General features: G+C 42.8%; 1 protein-coding gene across 1 annotated transcript in view; it reads left to right on the top strand.

Moving 5' to 3' along the window:
- Positions 1 to 21,949, top strand: part of LHFPL6 (LHFPL tetraspan subfamily member 6) — a 137,540-nt gene that overhangs the window by 106,236 nt on the left and 9,355 nt on the right. The window contains exon 3 of the mRNA XM_039716685.1: positions 17,820 to 17,918. Within this exon, the coding sequence (XP_039572619.1) occupies positions 17,820 to 17,918 (99 nt within the window). The remainder of the gene's footprint in view (positions 1 to 17,819; positions 17,919 to 21,949) is intronic.

Here is a 21,949-nt window from a genome sequence, read left to right on the forward strand (position 1 = left end):
GCTTTTTCTCAGCCCCATTTACTGTGTTTCTCCACAGCCACTCTCAGCTGTGGGCAGCACTGCAGGTCCCCTCATCTCTGCCCACCTCTCCAGGACTTGGTCAGGTGCCACAGCTCTGTTTAGACACCCTTTATTCCCTTGATGTGTCCATATTAGGCTCCCAACCTGTTAGTGTGGTTGCATGGAGGGTTCCAAACAGGTTTGATTATTTGCTCAGAATGATTTACTGGTACTTGAGAGGGAGTGGCCCTTTGCCCTTGGCATGGCACTAACATTATCCATCAGTATGCCAACTTGGAGAGTTAATACCAGCAGAATAATAACCCTATAAAAAGTTGTGATTCTTTTCTGGCTGGTGTGGCTCCCTGAACTGGATGTTCAGGGTTGATGTTAGCTTGAAATTGCATGAGGGAAAGGGGAGAAAGGGAGTAAGAAGACGCAGTTGGGAATGTGTAAATGTGTCTAACTATTTTTTTCAGAAAAGGCACGACATAAGATCCTCTGTGATATGAAATTATCCCAAAGTCATATTTTGTGGCCATTAACCAGTGTAGAAGCAGGCTGCCGTGGGGAGGAGGAGCAGTCCTGTTGTGTGCCCCTTGTGTTGCCACCTGTGCCTGTTCGTGGTGCACTGCACGTGGTGAGCTGGAGCACCTGGAGTTCAACCCAGGGAGAGAGAATCCCAACTGCTCAGCTCTCCACGTGGCCACACCAAGTGGCACTGAACACCTCCTGAAGGCAGTGGTGAGCTGTCCTGCTCCAGAGGAGGCTGCTGTGCCTGGAGATGCCATTAGTGTTTGTTGTGTTGTTTGTTCTCACAGTTTGGTGTTTGTGTGGTGGGGAATGAGAGGCAAGCTGAGTCTTTTTCTCCTCAGTGGAAATGAAAGGTCAGTGTGATGGGACACAAAATTGTTGTGTGGTATTGGGAGGCAACCTTGGTTTAGTGTGTATGCATACACAAAAAATTGTTGTAGGAGAGCTCTTAAGTGCAAATGTACTTTCCTGGTGAGACAGAGATACAAGCCTCCATTTAAGTGCACCCCTGAAATCACACCAACCATTTGGCTGTGGAACAGTTGCCCCAGGAAAGCCATAAACCTTTATTGCTTGGAGACCTTTGAAATTGGACTGGACACACCATGGTGTTCAGCACAGATTAAAGCAAAGTGCTTCAGGGAGCAAAGCACAGCAGACTACCTCAGGGAATGAACCACCCCTTGGGAGCAGGGGACTGGATGCAATTGTACATTTCCATCTCCAGTTTTTGCAAATCTGCTGCATGTTAGACTCAGAGACCTGAAACACAGTCATCTGCTGCAAAATACAGTGGCACAAATCTTTGGTTTTAGTTATCTTAAATTGGATTAAGTATCACTTCCAAACTCTCATTTCTGACTCTATGTTGTTCCTTGTCTTCAGGAAGCAAAAAATGCTCATTTTCTACAAAGCAGCCACGTAAATGCTTGTGGCAATATCCTGTTGGGACAGGTGAGGAAGAAGTGATGATGGGAGTGTTGCGAGGAGAAGGGTGCAGACAGGGAGGAGGAAGCCTTTAGACCATCCCTCAGTGACAGCCAGATGGGAAGATGGCCTTATTCTGGTTCCTGTTGTTGATCCTGTTGAAGTTACCCTGACACTGCCAGCAGGTTTTTCAGGTGGGAATATCCAGACTGTGAGCACCCCAACCTTGTCTTGATCAGGTTTTATGTAAAGGCTGTTTCCAGAATCATCTTAACCAAGAGTAGCAGACACTTACACTTTAAAGTTTAGTTGTTGTTTCTGCCTGAAAACTGCAAAATGTTTCTCATATTTAATTTATGCTTATTTAATTTTTTAAAAGGAAACAAAACATAAATAATGAGTTAGAGTATCGAATCTTCAAGTGACACTTTTGCACGGTTTCCCAGGGGCATGTTGTTCCCAATTGAGGCATGTAGGTGCTGAGATTATCAGAAATAGAGAGGTGCACAAAATGGAAAAGATATCGTGTATTTTGCTCATTCCTGTAAACACAGGATTTGTCAGCCAGTTGGATTATACCTGCTTATCACATCCTCTGGCCATTCCCTATGGCTCCTGTCAGAGAAACACTTAGCGGTGTCTCAGCCTCTTCAGATCACAGCTGGATCTGCTGGGTTAAATGGCTAATTGAAGGTGAGTGCTTCAGTGTGCATTAGTCAAACCCTGTAGTTAAAATGGCAGATAATTTCCTTGTAGCTGCATGCAAAGCAAATGTCTCTGTTTCTCTTGTTGGTTGCCATCCCCAGAGCCAGCTATGAAGGGCTGCTGATTTAATTGCATAATCTAGCAGGGCTCAGTGGCAGGGCTCTAACTTAACTGTAACTAAGGTATTTATACTACACAAACTTTTATTCTATGCACTCATTCCACATTTGTGTTGGGCCACATGGGGATATCGAAGATGCTGTAGACCTAGAAGTCTGCTGGAATCTCAGACTGTGTAATTCACTGTGGTCATTAGGACAATAGCTGAGTAATGTGTCATGTAGTGAATATTGCTTAGCGTTGGTGCCAGGAGCTGAACCTTCAGGCTTCTGCAGCACATATCACAGTCTGTGAAAGTAGCTGTACCCACTCCTCCAGGATCAAGGGCTGTGGTGAGCTATGCCCTTGGAAAAGTTGGGTTTGTTTATTTGCTTGCTGTTGCGATTTTTAAATCTTTTTAACACCCTCTCTCAAGATCTCAAAGCAACACACAGAGGCAAGAAATCCCAGTGCCTTTTGGAACTATTATCCTGTCTTCCTTATGTAGGGAAAAGAAGGCTTCAAGAGGCAATATGAGTAACACAGTGGTTGCACAGAAGTCTCTGGTAGGGACAGAAGTTGGCTGTAACCTTTGGGATCCCCCAGGTTTCTGCAGTGATCTTGGTAACATTTCTCAGTCATTATAGTAGCAGCTTTTGCCTTTAAAAGTTAGTACCACGTCAGTTAAAGGCAAAAATAAAGCAGTCTATACATATATCTATGTATATTCAACCCCATGTCTCTGCTGAGTTGCTCACATTGCTCTTTAAATCCTAACACCAGAGAGATGGTCAGAGCTGTTTTGCTCTCCTCCAGAGCCTTGACCTGAGCACTAGCAGTGTCTGGAAGTTGCACCAGAAAGGCAGCGCAGACAGGGTGAAATGTGCTCCTTGAGCCTTGACCCTTTCTGCTTCCTTACTGTGAAAAGCCTACAACCGAATATTCATTCATTTGTATTCAACCTGGCTGTTCTGCTTTCAGACCTCCTTTCTTGTCTGCAGCTGACAGGATGTCACGAGGAAGTGACATGGCAGTGACACTCCATATGTCATGGTCCACTTCTATTCGAACTTGATTTTTATCTAGTAATGAATCAAGCCACAGGAGTCCAGTCTGGGAAAAAAAGTGTCCCAAGGAAGCAAGCTGAAGCTAGGAAGTTTTTCAGTCCATTTGGAAATAGGAATGCATTACAATGCACTTTTTCCCTCCACAGCAGACCCCGGTATTCTCTCAAGGTAGACTGGGTACAAAAGGGGTTTTGCATTATTTATTAGTGTGCCTCTGTCAGACGTAATGAGGGCTATAAAGTATGTAAGAGTTTATAATTGGCTATCTGCACGAAGTAATCCTAAGGGGGCTGTGTAAGGATCAAATAAATTATGCTTCATTATAGTAGTTATGCCAAGGATATTAGAAAATTGTTTTTGGTTGGAGGAAGAAAAATAAGGAGAAGCAGAAAACTAAAACTCTTCGTTACTTCCCAGACCCACTGCTGTCAAAGATTTTACAGTCTGAGGGAAGATTTCAGTATTTCTCTTTAAAATTCCTGATGTGTTCGAGATGCTAAATAAGCAGTTGCCAAGATACTAGTACAAATAATGCATAAATGGAGTTTATCTAAATTGTTTTATTAATAAACTTCACTGAAGTCTCCCATGCAGTTAAGCAGGAATCCCAATTCCCCATTATCCGCCATTGGCACATCAGCTTTCAGAAATGAAACTTTTATCTCTTCCTCTCAGGGGGACAAGAATGCTTGCCCTGCCCCCTCCTCCTTCCTGGAATCTAATTATTGTTCTGATAATTCAAAACAAGAATTCTGTGGCAGTAAAAGAGAGAGGAGAAAAAAAAAAGATGAACTGCTGGTCCTGGAAGCTGTGATAGTATCATTTTAAAATGAATATTTACGTTTTAGAAAAGCCAGGAGTAAAGGGATCTCCATGTTTTTGACTTAGTTATATGGCTCTTCTAATGCTTTTGGATACAATTTTTGTTACAATGGAGGTGCCTCTGGAGTACATAAGTTAGACAAGGAAAAGTCTTGTCAGACCCAAGAGGGAGGGAATATCCCTTCCTTTAAAGCACTTGCTGGGTATTATTCTAGTTTTAAATAGAAAGTCAAAGGACGACAGGGTTTCTTTCATGATAAAATATACTTGCTTTTCAACAATTCCCAGCAGTGAAAATCACTCCTGCTTTTGTATATTAAGTGTAATACTTTCACAAGTCTAAAAATATATCCTATAACCCTTATGAGACCATGGTTGCTCCAGTCCCTGTCCAAGCCATAAAGGGAGCTCATGTTTTGAAATGCTTTAGCAGACCAGTGTTCTGTATGGACAGCATTGTGTGGAAAGCAGGAGGAGGCAGCTGCTGGGCCCTGGAGAAGCAGAGGGATTGCAGCCTCTGTAAGTAGCTCAGCTCAGCCTGCATACCAAAAGCTGCACTCCAGCTTCAGTCAGGGGCTGTTTGCTGAATAAATAACTCTGTCCAACAGCTTTGGCTTGGGATCGCTTGCAGGTGGTTTTATTTGCATCACAAAAATCATAGGATGCTCATTTGATATCTGAGATATAAATTTGTGGGGACTCAAGCAGGAACCAGCTACAAAAGTGGCCAGTGAGGAGATGGACAAGTCACAGGAGTCAGCTGGTTCTAAAAGAAGAATGCAAACAATAGTCAGTGTATGAGGAGAGTTGAAAATAAGGGGCTTTTCCGCCTTGAAGACTTTATAAATGGTCTAAGTACCATTGTTAGTGGCTCCTGCAGCCATCTAACACTCACCTCATAGCCTGCTCATTTTCTCCTTCATTTTTTTTCTCAAATTCTCTCTCAATCCTTTTAGAAGGTCCAGCCAATGCTGATATTGCTCCTTAGCATTCTCTATTCCTAGGTCCAAATAAAAATTCATGTCTTGTATCTAGGAATTGCATGCTCCATTCACTAAGTATTAATCCATTAAGCCAATGATCTTGTAAATTGGAGCAGAACTATTGAGTGCTGGCGATGGTATCAAAGCATTGATTGGTTTTTACCAAGGACAGCCTTTATAGTGAAGAGTTTCCAGAAGAGCCTTCCACTGCTCATAAAGCATTATTTCTAAAAAGTTTTTAGGAAGAAGGGGCAAAGATGAGCTCCAAGAGTCACACCGTTCATTTTAGGGTTTTGCTAGTTGGTATTATCACCCCCTTCAAGGTCTTAATTTCATTTAACTCTCCTTTTGGGTTCTCTCCATTGAAAACAACAAGTTTGATTCATTTTTCGACTGCTGTCATAATATTCTGGCATGGCTTTTTGTTTTTTGAAGGGAAAATTCCAACAGACTGTGAAGCCAGCAGCCACAGAAATCCTCTGGGATGGAAAAAGAGGCTGTATAGAATGGCCAGTTCTCGCAGGGAAAAAAAGGAATAAATTGGGCCTGCTTAATTTGTTATAGAGAAAGGTGGTGCAAAGAGGGAAGAAAATGAAACGGTTTCTCAGAGCTCCAGTAGAGGTTTAGCAGAGTCCATGGTTTAAGGGGTGAGCTGGAATTGCCACAGGAAGATTCTGGTTAGACAGTGTGAAAAGCTTCTGTAGCAGACACAGAGCCACAAGAACAGAATCTCTTAAAAGGTAGTGGGATCTCCATTGTGGGGGGCCTCTTAAGAACAGATTCAACAAACGGATCTTCTGGAAGGTACAAGTAGAGCTCATCCTGACTTTGAGGCTGAAAGATGATTTAAATAACTTCTTCATGTCCCTTCCAGCCCTAGTTTATTAACTGAACTTTACTGAACTAATTTCAAAATTATTTCAAAGGTGGGCTCATGAGAAGGGAGAAGCACACATTTCTTCTCAGTTCTTCCCTCTCACACACTGGTTTGCATTAACAGAAAGAGTCAGGTTTGTTTGAGACGTTAGTAAGGTTGTCCATATGGATTCTCTCTGAAGAGGATAAGTGACAGCGCCAAATTTTTCTGAGCTGCAGATGTGCAATATATTTGTAACAAACTGCAGCTCCTATCCAAAATCATATTTATCACATTTTGTGGCAAACTGAAAAATGGGATCTCTTTGAGGAAAATTGACTCGATAGAGTAGTTCTTCCCTCTGCAAATTGGGTCAGTTATTGAGTTTGAATGCCTTTGGATAGGAAGCACAGAAAAAGCTGTGTTTTTATTTGTTTTTTAAAATAAAAATATTTTTTTTCTTGGATATGTCTCGTGATGCAAGCTTTTCAGCATATGAAAATCATGCAGAATAAAACAGAGAGTCTAACAGTGGGAAACAGTATTTTGAGTGTCACACAGTTCTAATTTTAGCTGTGTTGAATCTTACTGTCCCTCTTACTGAAAACAAAGTAGCTGAGAATGGGGTAATAGTTGGTTTTAGTTTAATTGAGGAAGCCATACGAACAATCGATATCACATGGAGTCTGTTATTGCTTAGATTTAACTCCATTTCTTTTGATTTTCCACTGTAATTCAGCACAAAGGCAAACAGCACTGAATGCACCTTTGTTCATGCATAGATTAATTCATGTGCTTAGCTGCTTGCTCTGCAAGTAGCCTTGTGAATGTAAAGGGTATTTAAAAAGCTGATAAAAAATGCTGCATCTACAGCAGCAAACAGTAAATGAAACTGACCTCTTCTCCACCAGCTCCCCTGTATTTTACAGCACCTTGCTGGCTGAGCATTATCCATCAGCAGTGGATACACTGTACAGATAGAGATGCAGTTGATGGCTGCAGGCCTGTGTATCAGCTACGCTGCTGGTGTGAACATTTTTGCAGAGTAGAAGACTTAAACCTGGGAAGCACCAGTGAGAAAAGCATAAAATGAAAAGTGATTCTCAGCTGTGCTTGATGACTGCCACTGACTTTTACAGCATTATTTATCTTACTCTATATCCTATCTAGAGAAGTGATTTCCAAACTCATTTCATTTGAGGGGTCTTAGAGACTATCCAGTAGAAATGAGGAGCCATTCAGTTTTTATTGCAGGTATAGATTTCCTAGTAGCATGTATGAACTTCCTCGGAAAGTACCCTGTGGTTTGCCAGAGGGTCTGCAGAGTGTGTACTGAAAATATGACTTTAAAGTCTTGAGTATAGCTGAAGTTTTACTGAGATGTGCAGTGGCTGATCTTCTATTAATCCACAAACAACTCAAGTGAAATAAAATCAACCAAAAGACCCCAAACTTTTAAACAGGTTAAAATCCTGGTATGCTGGATACAGACTTTGCATCCATTCCAGTTTCCCCACTGGATACAGCCTTTGTGTCCATGCCAGTTTCCCTGTGATTTTGGGGATATGTCACCAAATAGGAAGTGTGAAGGAACTGGCTAGACATGTTTTGTTTCTTTATTCATCATCTACAAAGAATTGCTTTTTAATAAATTAGTGAACTAATAGGAAAAGCATGGAAAAGCAATTTTTGGTTTAATCCATGACTGAATATTTCCAAAAGCAGTGGAATCACTGGAGTAGTGCTCAAGAGTCAGGGTGTTGCAGACTTAGTCCTTAAGTTCTTGTTGAAAATATATGAGGATGCCTGTCCATTTATCCATTTTTGTGCTTAGGCTCCTTCACTGATGCAGGATATATCTCCTTCATTCCCTCCTTACAGTCTTTCAGGAGATCAGTTAATGTACTGGGAAATCCTTCGAGCATGGAGCTTCTGAAAAGTTTTGTCTAGTTTTGGCTAGTTTCTGTTTGCTATTGAAATTCATATTAATGAAAAGGAATATGCCTTATCTACTATGACTACATGGGGAGTTATGTATTTTGGGAAGTTAGTTATTAAACTACCTTTTATTAATTACAGTAGGCACCCTTGTGTTTCTAATGGAATTATTTCTATTTAAATACATTATGCCATATGCCATATGCTGATCTAGACTCTTTGAACTGTCAAGTATTTGATTCTGAGTCACAAAATGACGGGGTGAGCACACAGATGGGTTGTCACATAAAGAAGTCTGATGGCATGTGATAACGCTCAGGCTTTTTTTTTTTTTTCTTTTTGCCATAAAGCTCATAATGTACAAGCATTGATCATGGCTTGCCAATCAGAAATGAGCTGACAGTTAAACTCCAGAGTGTTTTCTGGAGCTCTTCAAGCGTTTCAGTTCCACTCTGCAGATTCACTCTGTCTTTAACTGGACCATGTCACATCCTTATCAGAACAATTGGTGTCAATCATTTTATTGTGTGACAGACTCTGGGAGAAATGACACAGAGACTTGCCAAAGCTAGTTCTGAATGGTAGCAATTGAGGCAGACCAAGGACATTTTGAGGCAGCAACTTTTTCAATACAAATTGTTTTCTTTTAAAGTCAAGCATACAAGTTTATGCTCAGGAGAAACACAGTTTTTCCTTCAATCTTTTCCTTCTTCCTTAAAATTCAGATAATTTCCCACAAAGGAAGAGAATTGATGACAGGAATTGAGATATTTGCATCTTCAGGGCAGAATGAGGGCAGAAAGATAGAAGATAAGGGATAAAGAAAAGTGTAAGTAACTTTGGGCTGGGTTCATACACTTTATAAAAGTGTTTACAGCACAGCTATTTTCCCTTGAGGGAGGTTTCTAAACTCACATTAAGATCAATAGATATCCAGGGTGGAACTCATTAGGCTAAATCTAGATGCCTTGCGGTGTTAGAGATACCCTAGGGTCTGCAAAATCTATGTGTGGGCTGGCAGGCATGACAGAGAACTTAGGGGAGCCTTCCACTGCTCTGGAGAGGCAGCTAAAGGAGCAAGATAGTGAACAGCAATTAAACTGGCAGAAGGTGACATATTTGGGTGGCTAAATCCCACTCTGGGTGTGTACTGCCAGTGGAGCAGAAGTCAAGTCACTGACCTACAAGTGCCTAGTGCCATATGAGGTGCCTTTGGCTATTCCACCTCCAGCTGCTAATCCAGATGCATTGGCTTTGCAGGCTTCCTCTTTGTCATGTCTGCCAGTCCCATGTGAATGTCTTTGCTGTCTTAAGTGTTATGTGAGCGTAGATGTATCCTAGTCACAGACCTATGTTTATGCATTCTTTAGGATGAGAAAAAATGTCTTCTAGACTTCTCTGATTGTACTGACAAAGATCTCAACTCAACTGCCACTGCAGAGGCATTTGCACAGGTTTGATGTGCCCTGTGTCCCCTGAGGCACCTAGAAACGAAGCATCTCTGGGGTAGAAAATTTCCCTCTCTGAGCCTGAAGCACCTCTGTATTAATGAGCACACCAGCTTTGATCAAACAAAAAACAAAGTGGAGTGATGTTTCATCTGTCAGAAAACTCCCACCTGCACCCTCCATTGCCCCATGCTCTGTTATGGTGAAAGTGAGGGCTGTGACTCTCCCATGACACAGCACTTTGCTGACTGGACACTGTCACACATTTGTCATACCTTTTTTAGGCTTCTGCTGCTGGTCCCACTTTCCAAGAGCTCCAGCAGGCAGGAGGCATTTCCTGACTGTGCCTGTTTGCTGGGGTTGGGAGCCAAGCACGTGCCAGGCAGTGCATGCTCATGGTGTGGAGTAACCCAAAGTAACACAAAAAGTCTCGGGAAAAGTAGGGGGCTTGACAGTCAGAAAAAGGGGGGCTAAGTAAAGTCAAATGGTGTGAATTAAAATCTGGAGCTCAGAACCAGAAGAGAAAGGGTGGTGGGGTTTTGCACTTGGCAGAAAACCTTATTTCTATCACATTCAAGATTAAGCAGTGTTATTGGAGGCAAGATCTGCAAGCTGAAGGTTGAAGCATTTTATTCCTTCTGGTTTGTGCTGTTCTTATGCTTCATTTTGCTTTGTGTGTTGAGAGTCCCTCTAATGTCCTGCTACAGGGAGGCTGTGTCAGAAACACTTTGACCTTGAGTGAAACCCTGAACTAACTTGCTGTCTCACATGTCACGACACTTGAAAGAGGAATGGGAGGAAATTTGGTGCAGCATAGAATTATTTCTCTGTTTGTACTCCCACTGCCTGGACACTGGGGAGTCCCTTGCTGAATTAATTCATATTTGTGAATTGACAGGATTGTACCCTCTCTCAAATGAGGCACATTAAGCACAGGCTCTATAAGGAACCAGTCAAATGTCCTATGTTTAGTGACTACTAGCTAAAGATAGAACTTTTTCCCAAAGTGTTGATCTTGTGTTTAATCCTAATAAAAGCCCTTTTCAGCTCCAAGTCTGGGTCTCCTGAGGGACAGATACTAACAGCAATGGAAGGGATTGGTGTGATAACGTTTCTCTAACAGAAGAACAGCAGAGACACCAAAGAACAAAGTGATGGTGCTGAGAGAAGGTAGAAGTGTAACCCTAAAGAAGGGGTGTTCTGGGTCAAGTTCTGGGAGGGGCCGGTATAAAGACACTGTCCCTCACTGACTGCATTGAGGCTGGACTCCCACGGGCATGGGAGCCAGGCTGCCTGCAGCTGGCACAGCCTTGCTCCCTTCTTTCTTCTCTTGGGTCCTGCTGTTCTTCCCAGGCTCTGGAGTTTGTCATAATCTGTTCTGACCCTCTTCTATCACTTCACTGTTGCTTGGTATCAGCTCCTGGAGGGTTCTTTAAACAGGGACTTCAGAAGCCGTGTCTACTGGAGTATTTCACATCCCAGTTTTTAACCAGATCTTCTTTAAGCACATTGTTGGCTAAGGTATGTCTGAAAGAAACAGACCACTTCAGATGCCAGCTCCATTTTACTTTCACACTCTGGAGTCCCTTTTGTAGGAGGTAAATGCTTTAAAATCATCATAAGGAGGTGAGTTTTTAAATCACAAGAAACATAAAGTCAAAGTCCGTGCCGCATCTAAAAATTGGTTTTGTTTTGCTTGTCGAGATTTGACTTGCTTCAAGTGACAGATGGGAATGTGAAAACTTTCTATCATCCTTGAACATTCAGGCTGGCTAATAGAGAAAAAATGTGAAAGGAAGAATCATCATTAAAATGGTCTTGAAAGCGATGACTTCCAAATTATTGTCTGTCAGCTTCTCCATATGGCCTGAATATCTGTCAGATGAACAGTATACATTAGAAATTCCTTACAAAACAAACAAAAAAAAGGACAAGTTTTCTTTTTGGTCAGATCTGCAAATAAAAGGAGAGAAAGTAGATAACGGGGAAAAGAAAAGAGGGAGATAATTTTAAGTAGATATTTCTCACTAAAAAGTGACTGTACAAAAAGAAACCTTCAGTTCTGGTTTTATTTTTCTTTGCAGTACATATATCAAGTCTGGCCCATTCCTTTTGTTTTTCTATGTGAAACTACAAATTGGATTTTTACAATGGCAAGGCCCACTGAAGGGCTCTTTCCTTCTTTAGAGGCTTCCCCGGGTTCCTGTTACAGCAGTGCAGACCCCTCTAACTGCTGGGCAAGGAGGCCTTTATGGTGCCCAGCAGCCTCTTTCACTGCATTCATAGGGTATAACTGTCTGGAGCTGAGGATATACAAAAAATGAATGCATGTAAAAAGCTCTTAACAAGCTCATAATCAAGGAAAGGCACCGAGGGTTCAGTTACCATTTTAAAGTGCATTTTGCAGCAGCAAGATTCTGAGTCCAAAGCTAAGTGCCTCATTCAGTGCTATCACCACCTCTCTTTATTCATCAAACTGATGGCTTTCATCATCAGACTTAGCTGAATCATGTGCTTAGATTCACCCTAGGCAAGGGAGAAGGAAGAAGACTATCGAAGGTTTGGCTTTATTTAACAGACTTTTGGGGGATGCAATCATCAAATGGACTAACAAAACAATCAAGAATGAGCCATTTAGAAATCGGGGAACACTGTGCCCTCAACAAGTGAGAGGAAGAGCTGGGAAACAGGACTTTTAGCTATGAAAGGTCAGGACAGTTGCAATTCATTTATGATCTGATGTCTGCATGGATTGTTTAAGGCACATCAGGCTCCCAGTGAAGCCACAGCAGCAATCTGAGAACACCCCACCACATGGATTTGCAAGTTTCCTTTGTTGTGCACTGGCTTTTGCTGATAGGTCTTGGTGTTTATGAGTGCAGTCATTTTGCCCACAGCAAAATCTGGTTAATGGCTCTTGGTTTGTTAATCCTTCTCTATTTATTGTTGAAGACTTGCTCATATACAGGATATTCTTGGAGATATTAACAGTGCTTAATATTTTACCTCTTGGAGCAAGCTGTTTGCTGCATGCCACAAATCATTTCTTTATCACTTCAAAGATGAGACCTAGATCTGTGCCAAGCCACTAATGTAATTACTGTCCCTTCCCTGCTGCATCCACCATATGCAGAACCTGTTATATGTAATTATTTTCAATCACAAACACCACTCCAGACAGACAAGATCATCTTTCAAGTGCTAAGTGTTACTAAAATACGATCATGCATTATACTCACAGCAAGTGACAGAGAAGGCAGTCTGGATGGGACAAGGATTACTCTGGATTGTTTAATATTAAGACATCCACTGTCTGACCCCCTGGTTTGCAGTTTTACAATCTGTAGGTCTGGGCAGCTCCTCACTTAGCCACGTAGGCTGGTTTTAGATAACTTTTTGAATGGATCCATCATTCTGCATGGACCACGCGAAGAGCCTAAGGGCTGTCTGGGACCCTCTTAAATACTGAAGCCAAGGTCTTAATTCCAGCTTTGGATTGCCAAGGCTGGTTGTGCTCAGCCAGCCCTGCATGTCTCTCCCCATGCCTTGCTAGCACGTTGAGCCAGATGCAGTATTCACAATAGCAGTGTTTCACAGAGCAGGGCAAGGAGCCTGTTTCATTCCCAAATATGGAACCTCTCCAGAAAAGCTGGTCTGTGACAGTGCCAACACCTTCACTGGTACATTGTAGATCATCTAAAAAAGCTGGCAAATGCCATCAGCACCTCCACTTGCTGACTCACCCCATCCCACTGACTGGGTCCCGCACACCTTGAGGCTGCAGCCCCCTTTGTGAAGGTGCCATTTAGGGATCTGCACATTTCCTTCCCCTTTCAATTTCTTTTCATGACTGCAGTGGATAATGGAAGATGACAGAGGGTGATAATTACAGCAGATTATTGGTTTTGGTTTTCTTCCTCTTAAAAAAAATGTTATAGGCATCCTAAGCATTTTAAGCAGCTGTAAAGATGGGTGTGGTATCCTGGGTAGCATAGCTGGCTAAATGCAATAACTGTAGAGCAGGCCAGAAAGTGACTTTTGAGCTAAACTAGTAACTGCTCTTTACTGAAGCTGCAAAATTAGCTAAATGATTTCCACAGGGTTTGCAGCCCTTGGATTCAACTTGGATCTTTCACTGAATGTTGCAGCTGTTCAGCAGGATCTACATCCTCTGTGATTAAATAAATTGGCTGTGAGCGTGTATGAATTATTAGTGGTAATGGTATGCAGCCTTTTTGCTTTTGCAGGATCTGATCCACACAGTTGCATACAAACAGGGATGGGTTGATTAGAAGGGAAGGAAGGGACTGAGGGGCTTTTGTCCAAGTCCTGTTACCACCACGGGCTTTGAGGCACACTCCACACTTTCAGTGCATAAAATAAAGGAGCCCAAATGCCAGTTGTCAACTGCAATGCCCATGCAGACCAAGGCAGCATCAGCCCTGTTGAAGTCATGTAGAATCCTGCTGAAAACAATGGGATATGACACAGACATGCTCATAGATATAAATATACCTCAGGGCATAAAGCAAAGCTTGTGAAACTTTTTCTTGCTGACTAGCAGGCTCTAAATCTTTGTGGAAATCTTATGCTGATGGCAAATCCCTAAACCTGGCCTGAACCTTGCCTGCAAGAAGTACTGGAGGACACAAGTGTTTTGTCAAGACACAAATCCACAGCAGGTGCATATGCACCACAAAAGGGAGCTGTCTGAAGGTCAGTCAAACCAGCTGAAAACCAGTGATATCAAGGATATGTCAGAGCAACAGCTTCAAGTCTTGTGACCAGTGGGTACCTGTAACAAAAAAAAAAAAATAAATTGTATAAGCCTTTTTGCCAGATGGAAACTCCTGGCACCCTGTTGGTCTCTGAAAGGTGCTCACACAAAGAAGTGTGTGAGCTTGCCCATGGCTTTGTACCTTGTCCTTTGCACATAAGCATGCTTATATGTAAAGCACCACTCGTGCTTTGGGGTCATGTGGCAGCACCAGCAATAGGCAGCAGTTTCCCATTTGATCTCATCATCCCGGGCAGTACAGACTGTGGGAATAATTGTACAAGCCTTTTTGCCAGATGGAAACTCTTGGCACCCTGTTGGTCTCTGAAAGGTGCTCACACAAAGAAGTGTGTGAGCTTGCCCATGGCTTTATACCCTGTCCTTTGCACACAAGCATGCTTATGTGTAAAGCACCACTAGTGCTTTGGGGTCATGTGGCAGCACCAGCAATAGGCAGCAGTTTCCCATTTGATCTCATCATCCCGGGCAGTGCAGACTGTGGGAAGAAAAGAAGCTGCACTGCTTGCTGACTGGTACTTCACAAGTGAAACGCAGTGCTGATAAAGCCCCTACCCAGCTGGAGAGCCAGCTGTCACTGGGATAAGGAGGCTTTCTGACATAGTTTTCCCTTATTTGGTTTATCTCTTAATAGGAGGCATAGCTAATGGTGAGGCTCAGTGGTGACTGCTGTGGGCTGGTTGTTAGACAGTGTTGGAATGGCTTGATAAGGGCCAGCATCCATGTGTGAGCTCCTTTGGAGCAATTCAACATTACAATATATTGCATTGCTAAGGAATTTCTGACTGAACCCCAGAATTTATTTTCACTGAAACTGGGCTTTGAACTTACAGATATGGGTGTACAGAAATGGGAAAAGAGAGGCCTGAATAGGGAAGGAGATAAATTGCCAAGGTTTGTGATCACTGATCCACTGTAGCATCAGAGGCAGAAAGAGAGAACAGGTACTCATGTTTGGAAAAGGATGAGCTGTGTTTGGAGAGTGGCAGTGGAAAATGCTGTGTGCAATACTCGTGGGAAAAAACCCAAACAACAACCTGTTGCTGCAACAAAACCTAAAGAGAGCTGAAAACAAACAGTGTGTGAATGCAATGGGCACTAGACACTCTTGCCACCTGAGGAGAGTAATTGGCAAGGGCTGAGTAAGAGCTTGTTCTGGGTTTGGAGGAGCAGCATTGTTATGCTAATAGTCCTTTCACTTGCCTGCAGTGCTGCTGTTGTGCTCTCCTGGAAGAACTGGGCAGAAGTCTTTCCCAGGACCTGTTTGTAGGGAAGGGCTGGCCGCAGTTTAATCTGGTCCAAGGCAGTTGGGTGCAAGCCTGCCGTCCCTCCTACCCTCTGCATACATCTCCCTGCCCTCGAGGTCTCCCAGACAGTCTGTTCAAGTGCAAAAGTTGGTTGCAAACAGCCCAGCCTGGGTGGTTCACTTTGGGTAGAGCAGCTCCTGAGCTGTGGCTGCCCCTGGGCAGGGGTCAGAACCACGGCAGGACTGGCTGGGGCTGCCAGAGTCTACCGGTCTGTGAAGCTGACTCTGGCATCTAGGGTGCTCTTCCTCCCTTCCCCGGCCATTCTCATAGTCAGTGGTGATGTTCCTCCTTGTCCTATGGGGTCCTGCCCCTTCCTAGGACACCACCCATGCTGTCTGTGCTTCACAATACCTTTCTTGCTTTAACAGTTCAAGAGACAATCAGCGGGGGCTTTTTTGAGAGTCTTAAGTTGTCTTTAGTAAAAGTAGACCCATTTTGGCCTAAATTCTCTTGTCTGAGAAACATGCTTTCTGAGAATTTAATTAGAAGTGATTCTCATTTACATGGATTCTACCAGCTGCCCTTAGCTCTATGGCCCTAGGGGAAAAAAAAAAAAAGAAATGATACTGTGAAAGATATTAGTGAGGACATTAGCAGCAACTATACCCAGATCAGGCAAAGTTCTGAAAATACCTAGCATTCACATGTCCTTAATTGCTTTTCTCCTGTCACAGCTGTTGGGTGAATGCTCCATCTGAGAGAGGGCTGCCTCAGGGATTTCTTTTTCATTATGTGATGTATATATGGAGACAGGAGCAGGCAATGACTGCTCAACAAGGCAAGGAAGAAGTAGGCTTGAGCACCAAGAAGAAAACTGAACATAGTGGAGGAAGATCCAGGAAGCTAATATTTGGCTTAAACAGAGGCAGACATGCTTGGAGGAGCAGCAGAGAAGCTGCTGAGCTGTTTTGCTAACAGCCAAGATGTTAAGAGCATTAAACATCTGAAGAAAGATGAGATACCACTTCTGGACTTCAGGGTCTTGTTCAGGTGTGTCTTTGAGCAAATCAAGAACATAATAAAATGATTTCCATATCTTACAGGAACATCAGCAATATGAGAAGCTTAGGAATCTTGAGAACGAAAACAGTAGGAAGGAATGGCAAGTTCCAGGCCCTGAGCCATCATCCCTCTCAGGACTCCTGTTAGACTGGTGTGATGTCCACTGTGATTCTGTCACAACACCCAGGACTTTTCTGCCCTGAGAGCACGGCAGCAGAAGTGCTTTGCCATGGAGCACTGCTCCTTATTGTCAGGAGAGGAGGAGTAAGATTATGTGAGGTCAAGAGGTATGCCCAAATGCAGCGTGACAGCTGTAGGGCTTGAAACCTTGTGCTCTACTTAGCAGGTAAAAGGCACCCCTGCAAACCTTCGGTTTGCTTGGCTTTACAGCCTGTGAAATGTCAGGTGCTCCTAGCCCATTATCTACACAGTGCTTTGTTTCCAATCTCATAAATAAGATCTGACACAAAGGAGGTAACATTTAAATGTTGTAATGTACATTGAAAAGTTCTCTCTAGGCTGTGTAAAATGCTTTGCCAGCTACATCGGCCTTTTGGCAGCTGCTGCAGTGACAGCTGAGAATGCAATATGATAAAAATGCCACTTCTGCAAAACAGTCATGGTGCATGGGCACATTGCTGATTCCCTGTGATGTCTTGTGAAGGGATGGGATTTGCCAAAACACGTCTGATGGGGCAGCATGAGGGCTGGAGAAAGCAAAGCATCTTGTGAATGTTAAACCAAGTATGATAACATGACTCAAGACCTCAGTTGCTTCCACTGAATGAATGAGGAAAACTTTGTGGAGTGTGTACCTGTGGTATGCATTGATCAAGTGGTATGAAACCACTACTCCCTTGCTTTTGAAAGAGTGAAAAACAAGGCAAAATGGCAACAGGTTAGCACAATTGTCAGTTTTCCTGATGGAACCTATATGGACCCTGATTGGTTGTTCTTTTAATTAATCAGAAGCAATCAGCTTGTAAATGCTGGCATTAACACTTCTATTTAACCACATGTTGTGTATTCCAAACTGCATATTAAGCCATTCTGGAGAGTAGAAGAGGAGTCTAAAAGCTCTGAGATAAAAGCTTCAGAAGCTGAGCATGGCTTCTGATGCTGAACTGCTCAGACTGGCTCATCCCACAGACCACCTCTAAAACACTTCTTCAGAAGGCAGCAGTCCAAATGGTTTTAATTTTTTTTAGGAGAAGAAGAGACTTCTTTTTCTCTGGGATTCTCAAACTGCAGTTTGACACTGATTCCCAAGTGGCAGCCTGTGTTGAAGCTAATGGCAATTGCTTGTATAAACTTTTATCTCCTTTTCTCTCCATAGGTTTGTTGATTGGCTCTGGTTGTGCCCTCTATCCTCTTGGCTGGGACAGTGAAGAAGTCAGACAAACCTGTGGTAACCTTTCCAACCAGTTTGAATTGGGTGAGTCATAACCAGAGCACCTCAGCCACATTAGACTCTTCTATGTATTGGCCATAAAAGCAAACTAGGATTTTAAAAGCACAGGCTTGGGGAAGCAACCTACCAGTGTGTGGTAGGCTAATCATATTGAATAATTCTGGAATGGTGCCGAGGCAGGGGATTTCAGATGGATCTCTGGAAATATTTTCCAGAAGAACATTATAAAAAAATATATGTATATATGCATATTTTAAGAAATAAATCAGATTTAATGGGCTTGCAATATGGGAGCTAACACTCCTGGAGGTCTTGACAGGGTAGAGAGAGGCATCCTGTCACAGCTCAGGTCAAGGTAATTCTCCATGAGTGCAATTGACTGTCTTTGAATTCTGGGATGTTTATGGCCTTCTAACACAAGCCTAGAGTGTATTTGTATGTTACTCACATACTTGGGAAGCTGGCAAATAACACTTGCACCCTCTGTTTGCCTTCTCCCAAACAAGCTACTTGTCTTACTGCTACTGACTGCACTGAGCCTGGAGTGAGAGCCAGGGATGCAGCCACACCGGGCTCACACCTGTGCTTTCTCTGCAGGGGCTCTAGAAAACAAGGGAACAGCAGAGACCTAAGGATTAAGCCATGTGGATGATCAGGATCTGATGTTTGAATGCGTGTTGAATGAATTGTTTAGCTGGAAGGATCAATGCAATTGTCGATCCCTTGTCTATAAGTATCCCCTGATCCTGTGCTGCTTGAGGAAGAGGGGGATCTGCAATCCTCCTGAAGGACTGAACACTTTGACTCCCCACAGACTTGAGAGCTTCTGCTCTTAGAGCATACAGAGCTCCCCATTTCCAGCTCTGGCAAGCTAAACCTTAGTTAAGCATAGAAATTCTTTGCGTGAAGGACTTGTGCAGGGTCTGACAGTAATCCCAGCGCAAGGAATAGTAGATAAAAATGGTCTAATGGGTTAAAGAAAAACCTGCTGCATCATCTCTTGATTTTACACTGATGTTCCTGTCAGATTTAGGATAAGAAGATTTGTTTCCATCTCTGAGGTATTTCTTGTCAAGATGTGCAATAGAATTGAGGTTGACAGATTAAAAATTAATGCTCTGGGAGAGATGCTCCAGGCCACTCCCCCTGCAGAATTCTTGTGGTGTTTTGAGTGCATTTGATCTGGTAGGGGACCAGAAATTCTCATAACCAGTATTAGCACCCATCACTACTGTGCCACTGATGTCTTACCAGCAACCACCTATGGTGTTGCTTAGGGGATGTGTAATATACTCTAGAAGCTTTACCTTGTTATTCTGAACTCTAATATCCTTCTGTGCTGTTGATATTAAATTTGCTCCTCAGCAAAGTATAAAAAGTTCCTGCAAATTTTTTATTCACCTAACAATAGAAAGATTTAAACACAGAGGAGAGAGAACAATAAGAACAGAAATGTGTAGTTAACTAGCAGAAAAAAAAAGTTCCAGAACTTAGATTCCCAGCTCCATGGAAAGATGTGTCAAAGGATGTAAAGATCTAGTAGAAAGATCGGGCAAAACTCTGTGGTAAATGTTGCAGGGCAGATTCAGGTTCATCCCTGCCCATGACCAATCCTGTGTGGAAGCCTGAAGTAGTTCCTGGCCAGCCCATTGATCAGTGCACCCTTTGAAAGGCCAGCTAGCACCTCACTGGTGCACGCTGGTTCCTGCTCTTCCATGCCAAGTATGTGAGCAGCTCTGCTTCTGGGGCTCCAGCTTGGGTCCCATGTTTGTTCCCAGGTGCAGAAGGGTATTATCTTCCAGATTATTTCTCTGCAGAGTCACAGAAGATGGGTGTTGTGACAGTGTGAGCTCTTCGAAGCACTTGGGCAGTTACAGACTCTTTCTCCTAAACACTGTCATGTCCACAGTCAGAGCAGTCTCCAAGACCACCTTCACTGTCTCAATCTTGACTCATGAGTCAGATACTTGCATAAATTGAGTCACTCTGCCTTAAAAGTCAGTGAAGAAACCAATGTGAAAAATGTCACCTGGCAGCTTTCCTTCCAGGTACGCATGAGGACCATGAGAAGACTTGTATTAACTGTGAAGTCTCTCTGTGTTTCCTAGAGCTGGAGCACACAGCCCCTGTGTGACACATGCCTAGACTTGACAGCAGTGCTGGTCTCACTGATCTGTTGCAATCGTATGTCAACACATTAATTAACAGATCATAATAAGAGCTGAAATTTGCTGCAGTGATTTCTGCTAGGCAGCCCTGCCACTAAACATCTCCTTTCCACATACATTGGCTTAAATACTTGGCTATGATTTTTTTTTAACTTAATGTCAGTGTCTGTTTGATGGTGTGTTATCAAAACCATCTGTAAAGAAGAGATACTGTCCGAGGGCCATTTAATGACCACGCTGCTAGTCTTTCATAAATACCTCTTGGTTGATGATAACCCTGGCCCTCTAGGTCTCTTCTGAATCATTAGGGGCTGGCATACTCATTATAGCCTACAGGCCAAAAATGATGTTTCAAAGACTTAATCTTACTAAGTCTCAAGACAAATTTAAGTAATTATTGCTTTCATTTGAATATTTAATTTGATTAAGCTGCAATGATATGCTTTCTGTTCATAAGCCTGTGAAATGGGTTGTCTGAAGAACCACGCTGCATTCAAAATCTGCTCTCAGAAAATCTGAGCTGCTGTGAGCCTTGCACTGGTTTGCTAATGGGAGAAAAGGTGATGATGGGAGTGTTGGTCCTGCATCCCCTGCTGCTGTGGGTGCCAGTGAGGATGACACAGAGAAGATAATTCAGCTCCTGGTTGCTCTCAAAGGAGATGTGTTCACAGGAATGCTGATCAGCAGACAGCATTCAGCCTCCTCTTCCAGGATGGCAGAGCAAGTGCTGCAGCCTGGGCTACAGGGAACATGTGTGTGCAGTTGGGAGAGGGTCAAAGCTCAACAGGTTCAACCACAGAGCCAGCAAAGGTGGGGGTTCAGCACTGATGCTTGTTCTGGACTTAGAAAAAGTAAGGAGGAAAAATGGTGGAGTTTGAAGGTAGAAAATAAAATCCAGGAACTGCAATCTATATTAGAAGAGGATCAAGAAGAACAAGAGACAGGTACAGATGAGGGACTTCAAAAACTCTCTTGAGAAGCAGCTGAATTGTGCACTGAGATATGTAATGTCAACCAGAAATATACTAGAATAAATAATTAAATGAAAACTTTTGCTTAACAAAAACATGACGAACTCCTGCCCCCATAACATGCTCATAACTAGAGAGAATAAATAAATAGCAATGCTAAGAACCCAGAAAAAAGGGCTAATCTTTAGTGGGTGTGCCAGATAAGAAATGCCATGTCTTCAGGCACTCTGAAAAGGCATTAGACTAATAGGCACTCCAAATAGTGCTGAGATGGCCCATACTGTGAAGAGGAGACCCCTCCCTCCACCCCTGCCAAACACACACATTTCTGTGTAGATTCCAAAGTAGTATTTATAAAGGCTGCAGGAAAAATAACTATGCCTTTAAGTTGATTTGAGTATTCTTTTCCAGAAAACCTGAGCTGACAGTGTGAAATATCCAGCATTTTACTGCTCTCTTAAAAAATTTATATTTATTTGGTTTTTATTACGTGCACTATGTCCACAAGTGAATCCTTGCAAAAGGATTCACTTAAACATTTATGTATTTAATTGGGCTATTTTTTTTCAATCAAATAAAAGTGGTTGTATAGCTCCATCTCTGACAAAGAGGAGTTATTCCTCAAATGAAGATACCCTGCCAAGGACAACTCCATTTGTTGATTAAATTAAATTCAAGAGATGAGCTGTTTTGCAAAGGGGGATGGGGAATAACCTCCATAAACAGACACCACCACAAAGATCTCCATAAAGAGCCTGGTGTACCTGTAGAGGGGCTTGCTCCCTGCTCTTCTCTAGAAGTATGGTTTTGCCATCATGAAAAGAAGCCCACTGATAGCTTAGGCCTTTGACAAATGACCTCTTGCAAATCTTGTTGAGAGGTCAAGGCCATGATAGGTCTGTCCTGTGTTGCTCTG

Source organism: Passer montanus, unplaced genomic scaffold (genome assembly GCF_014805655.1).
Source record: "Passer montanus isolate IOZ18808 unplaced genomic scaffold, ASM1480565v1 scaffold36, whole genome shotgun sequence".
Taxonomy (NCBI): domain Eukaryota; kingdom Metazoa; phylum Chordata; class Aves; order Passeriformes; family Passeridae; genus Passer; species Passer montanus.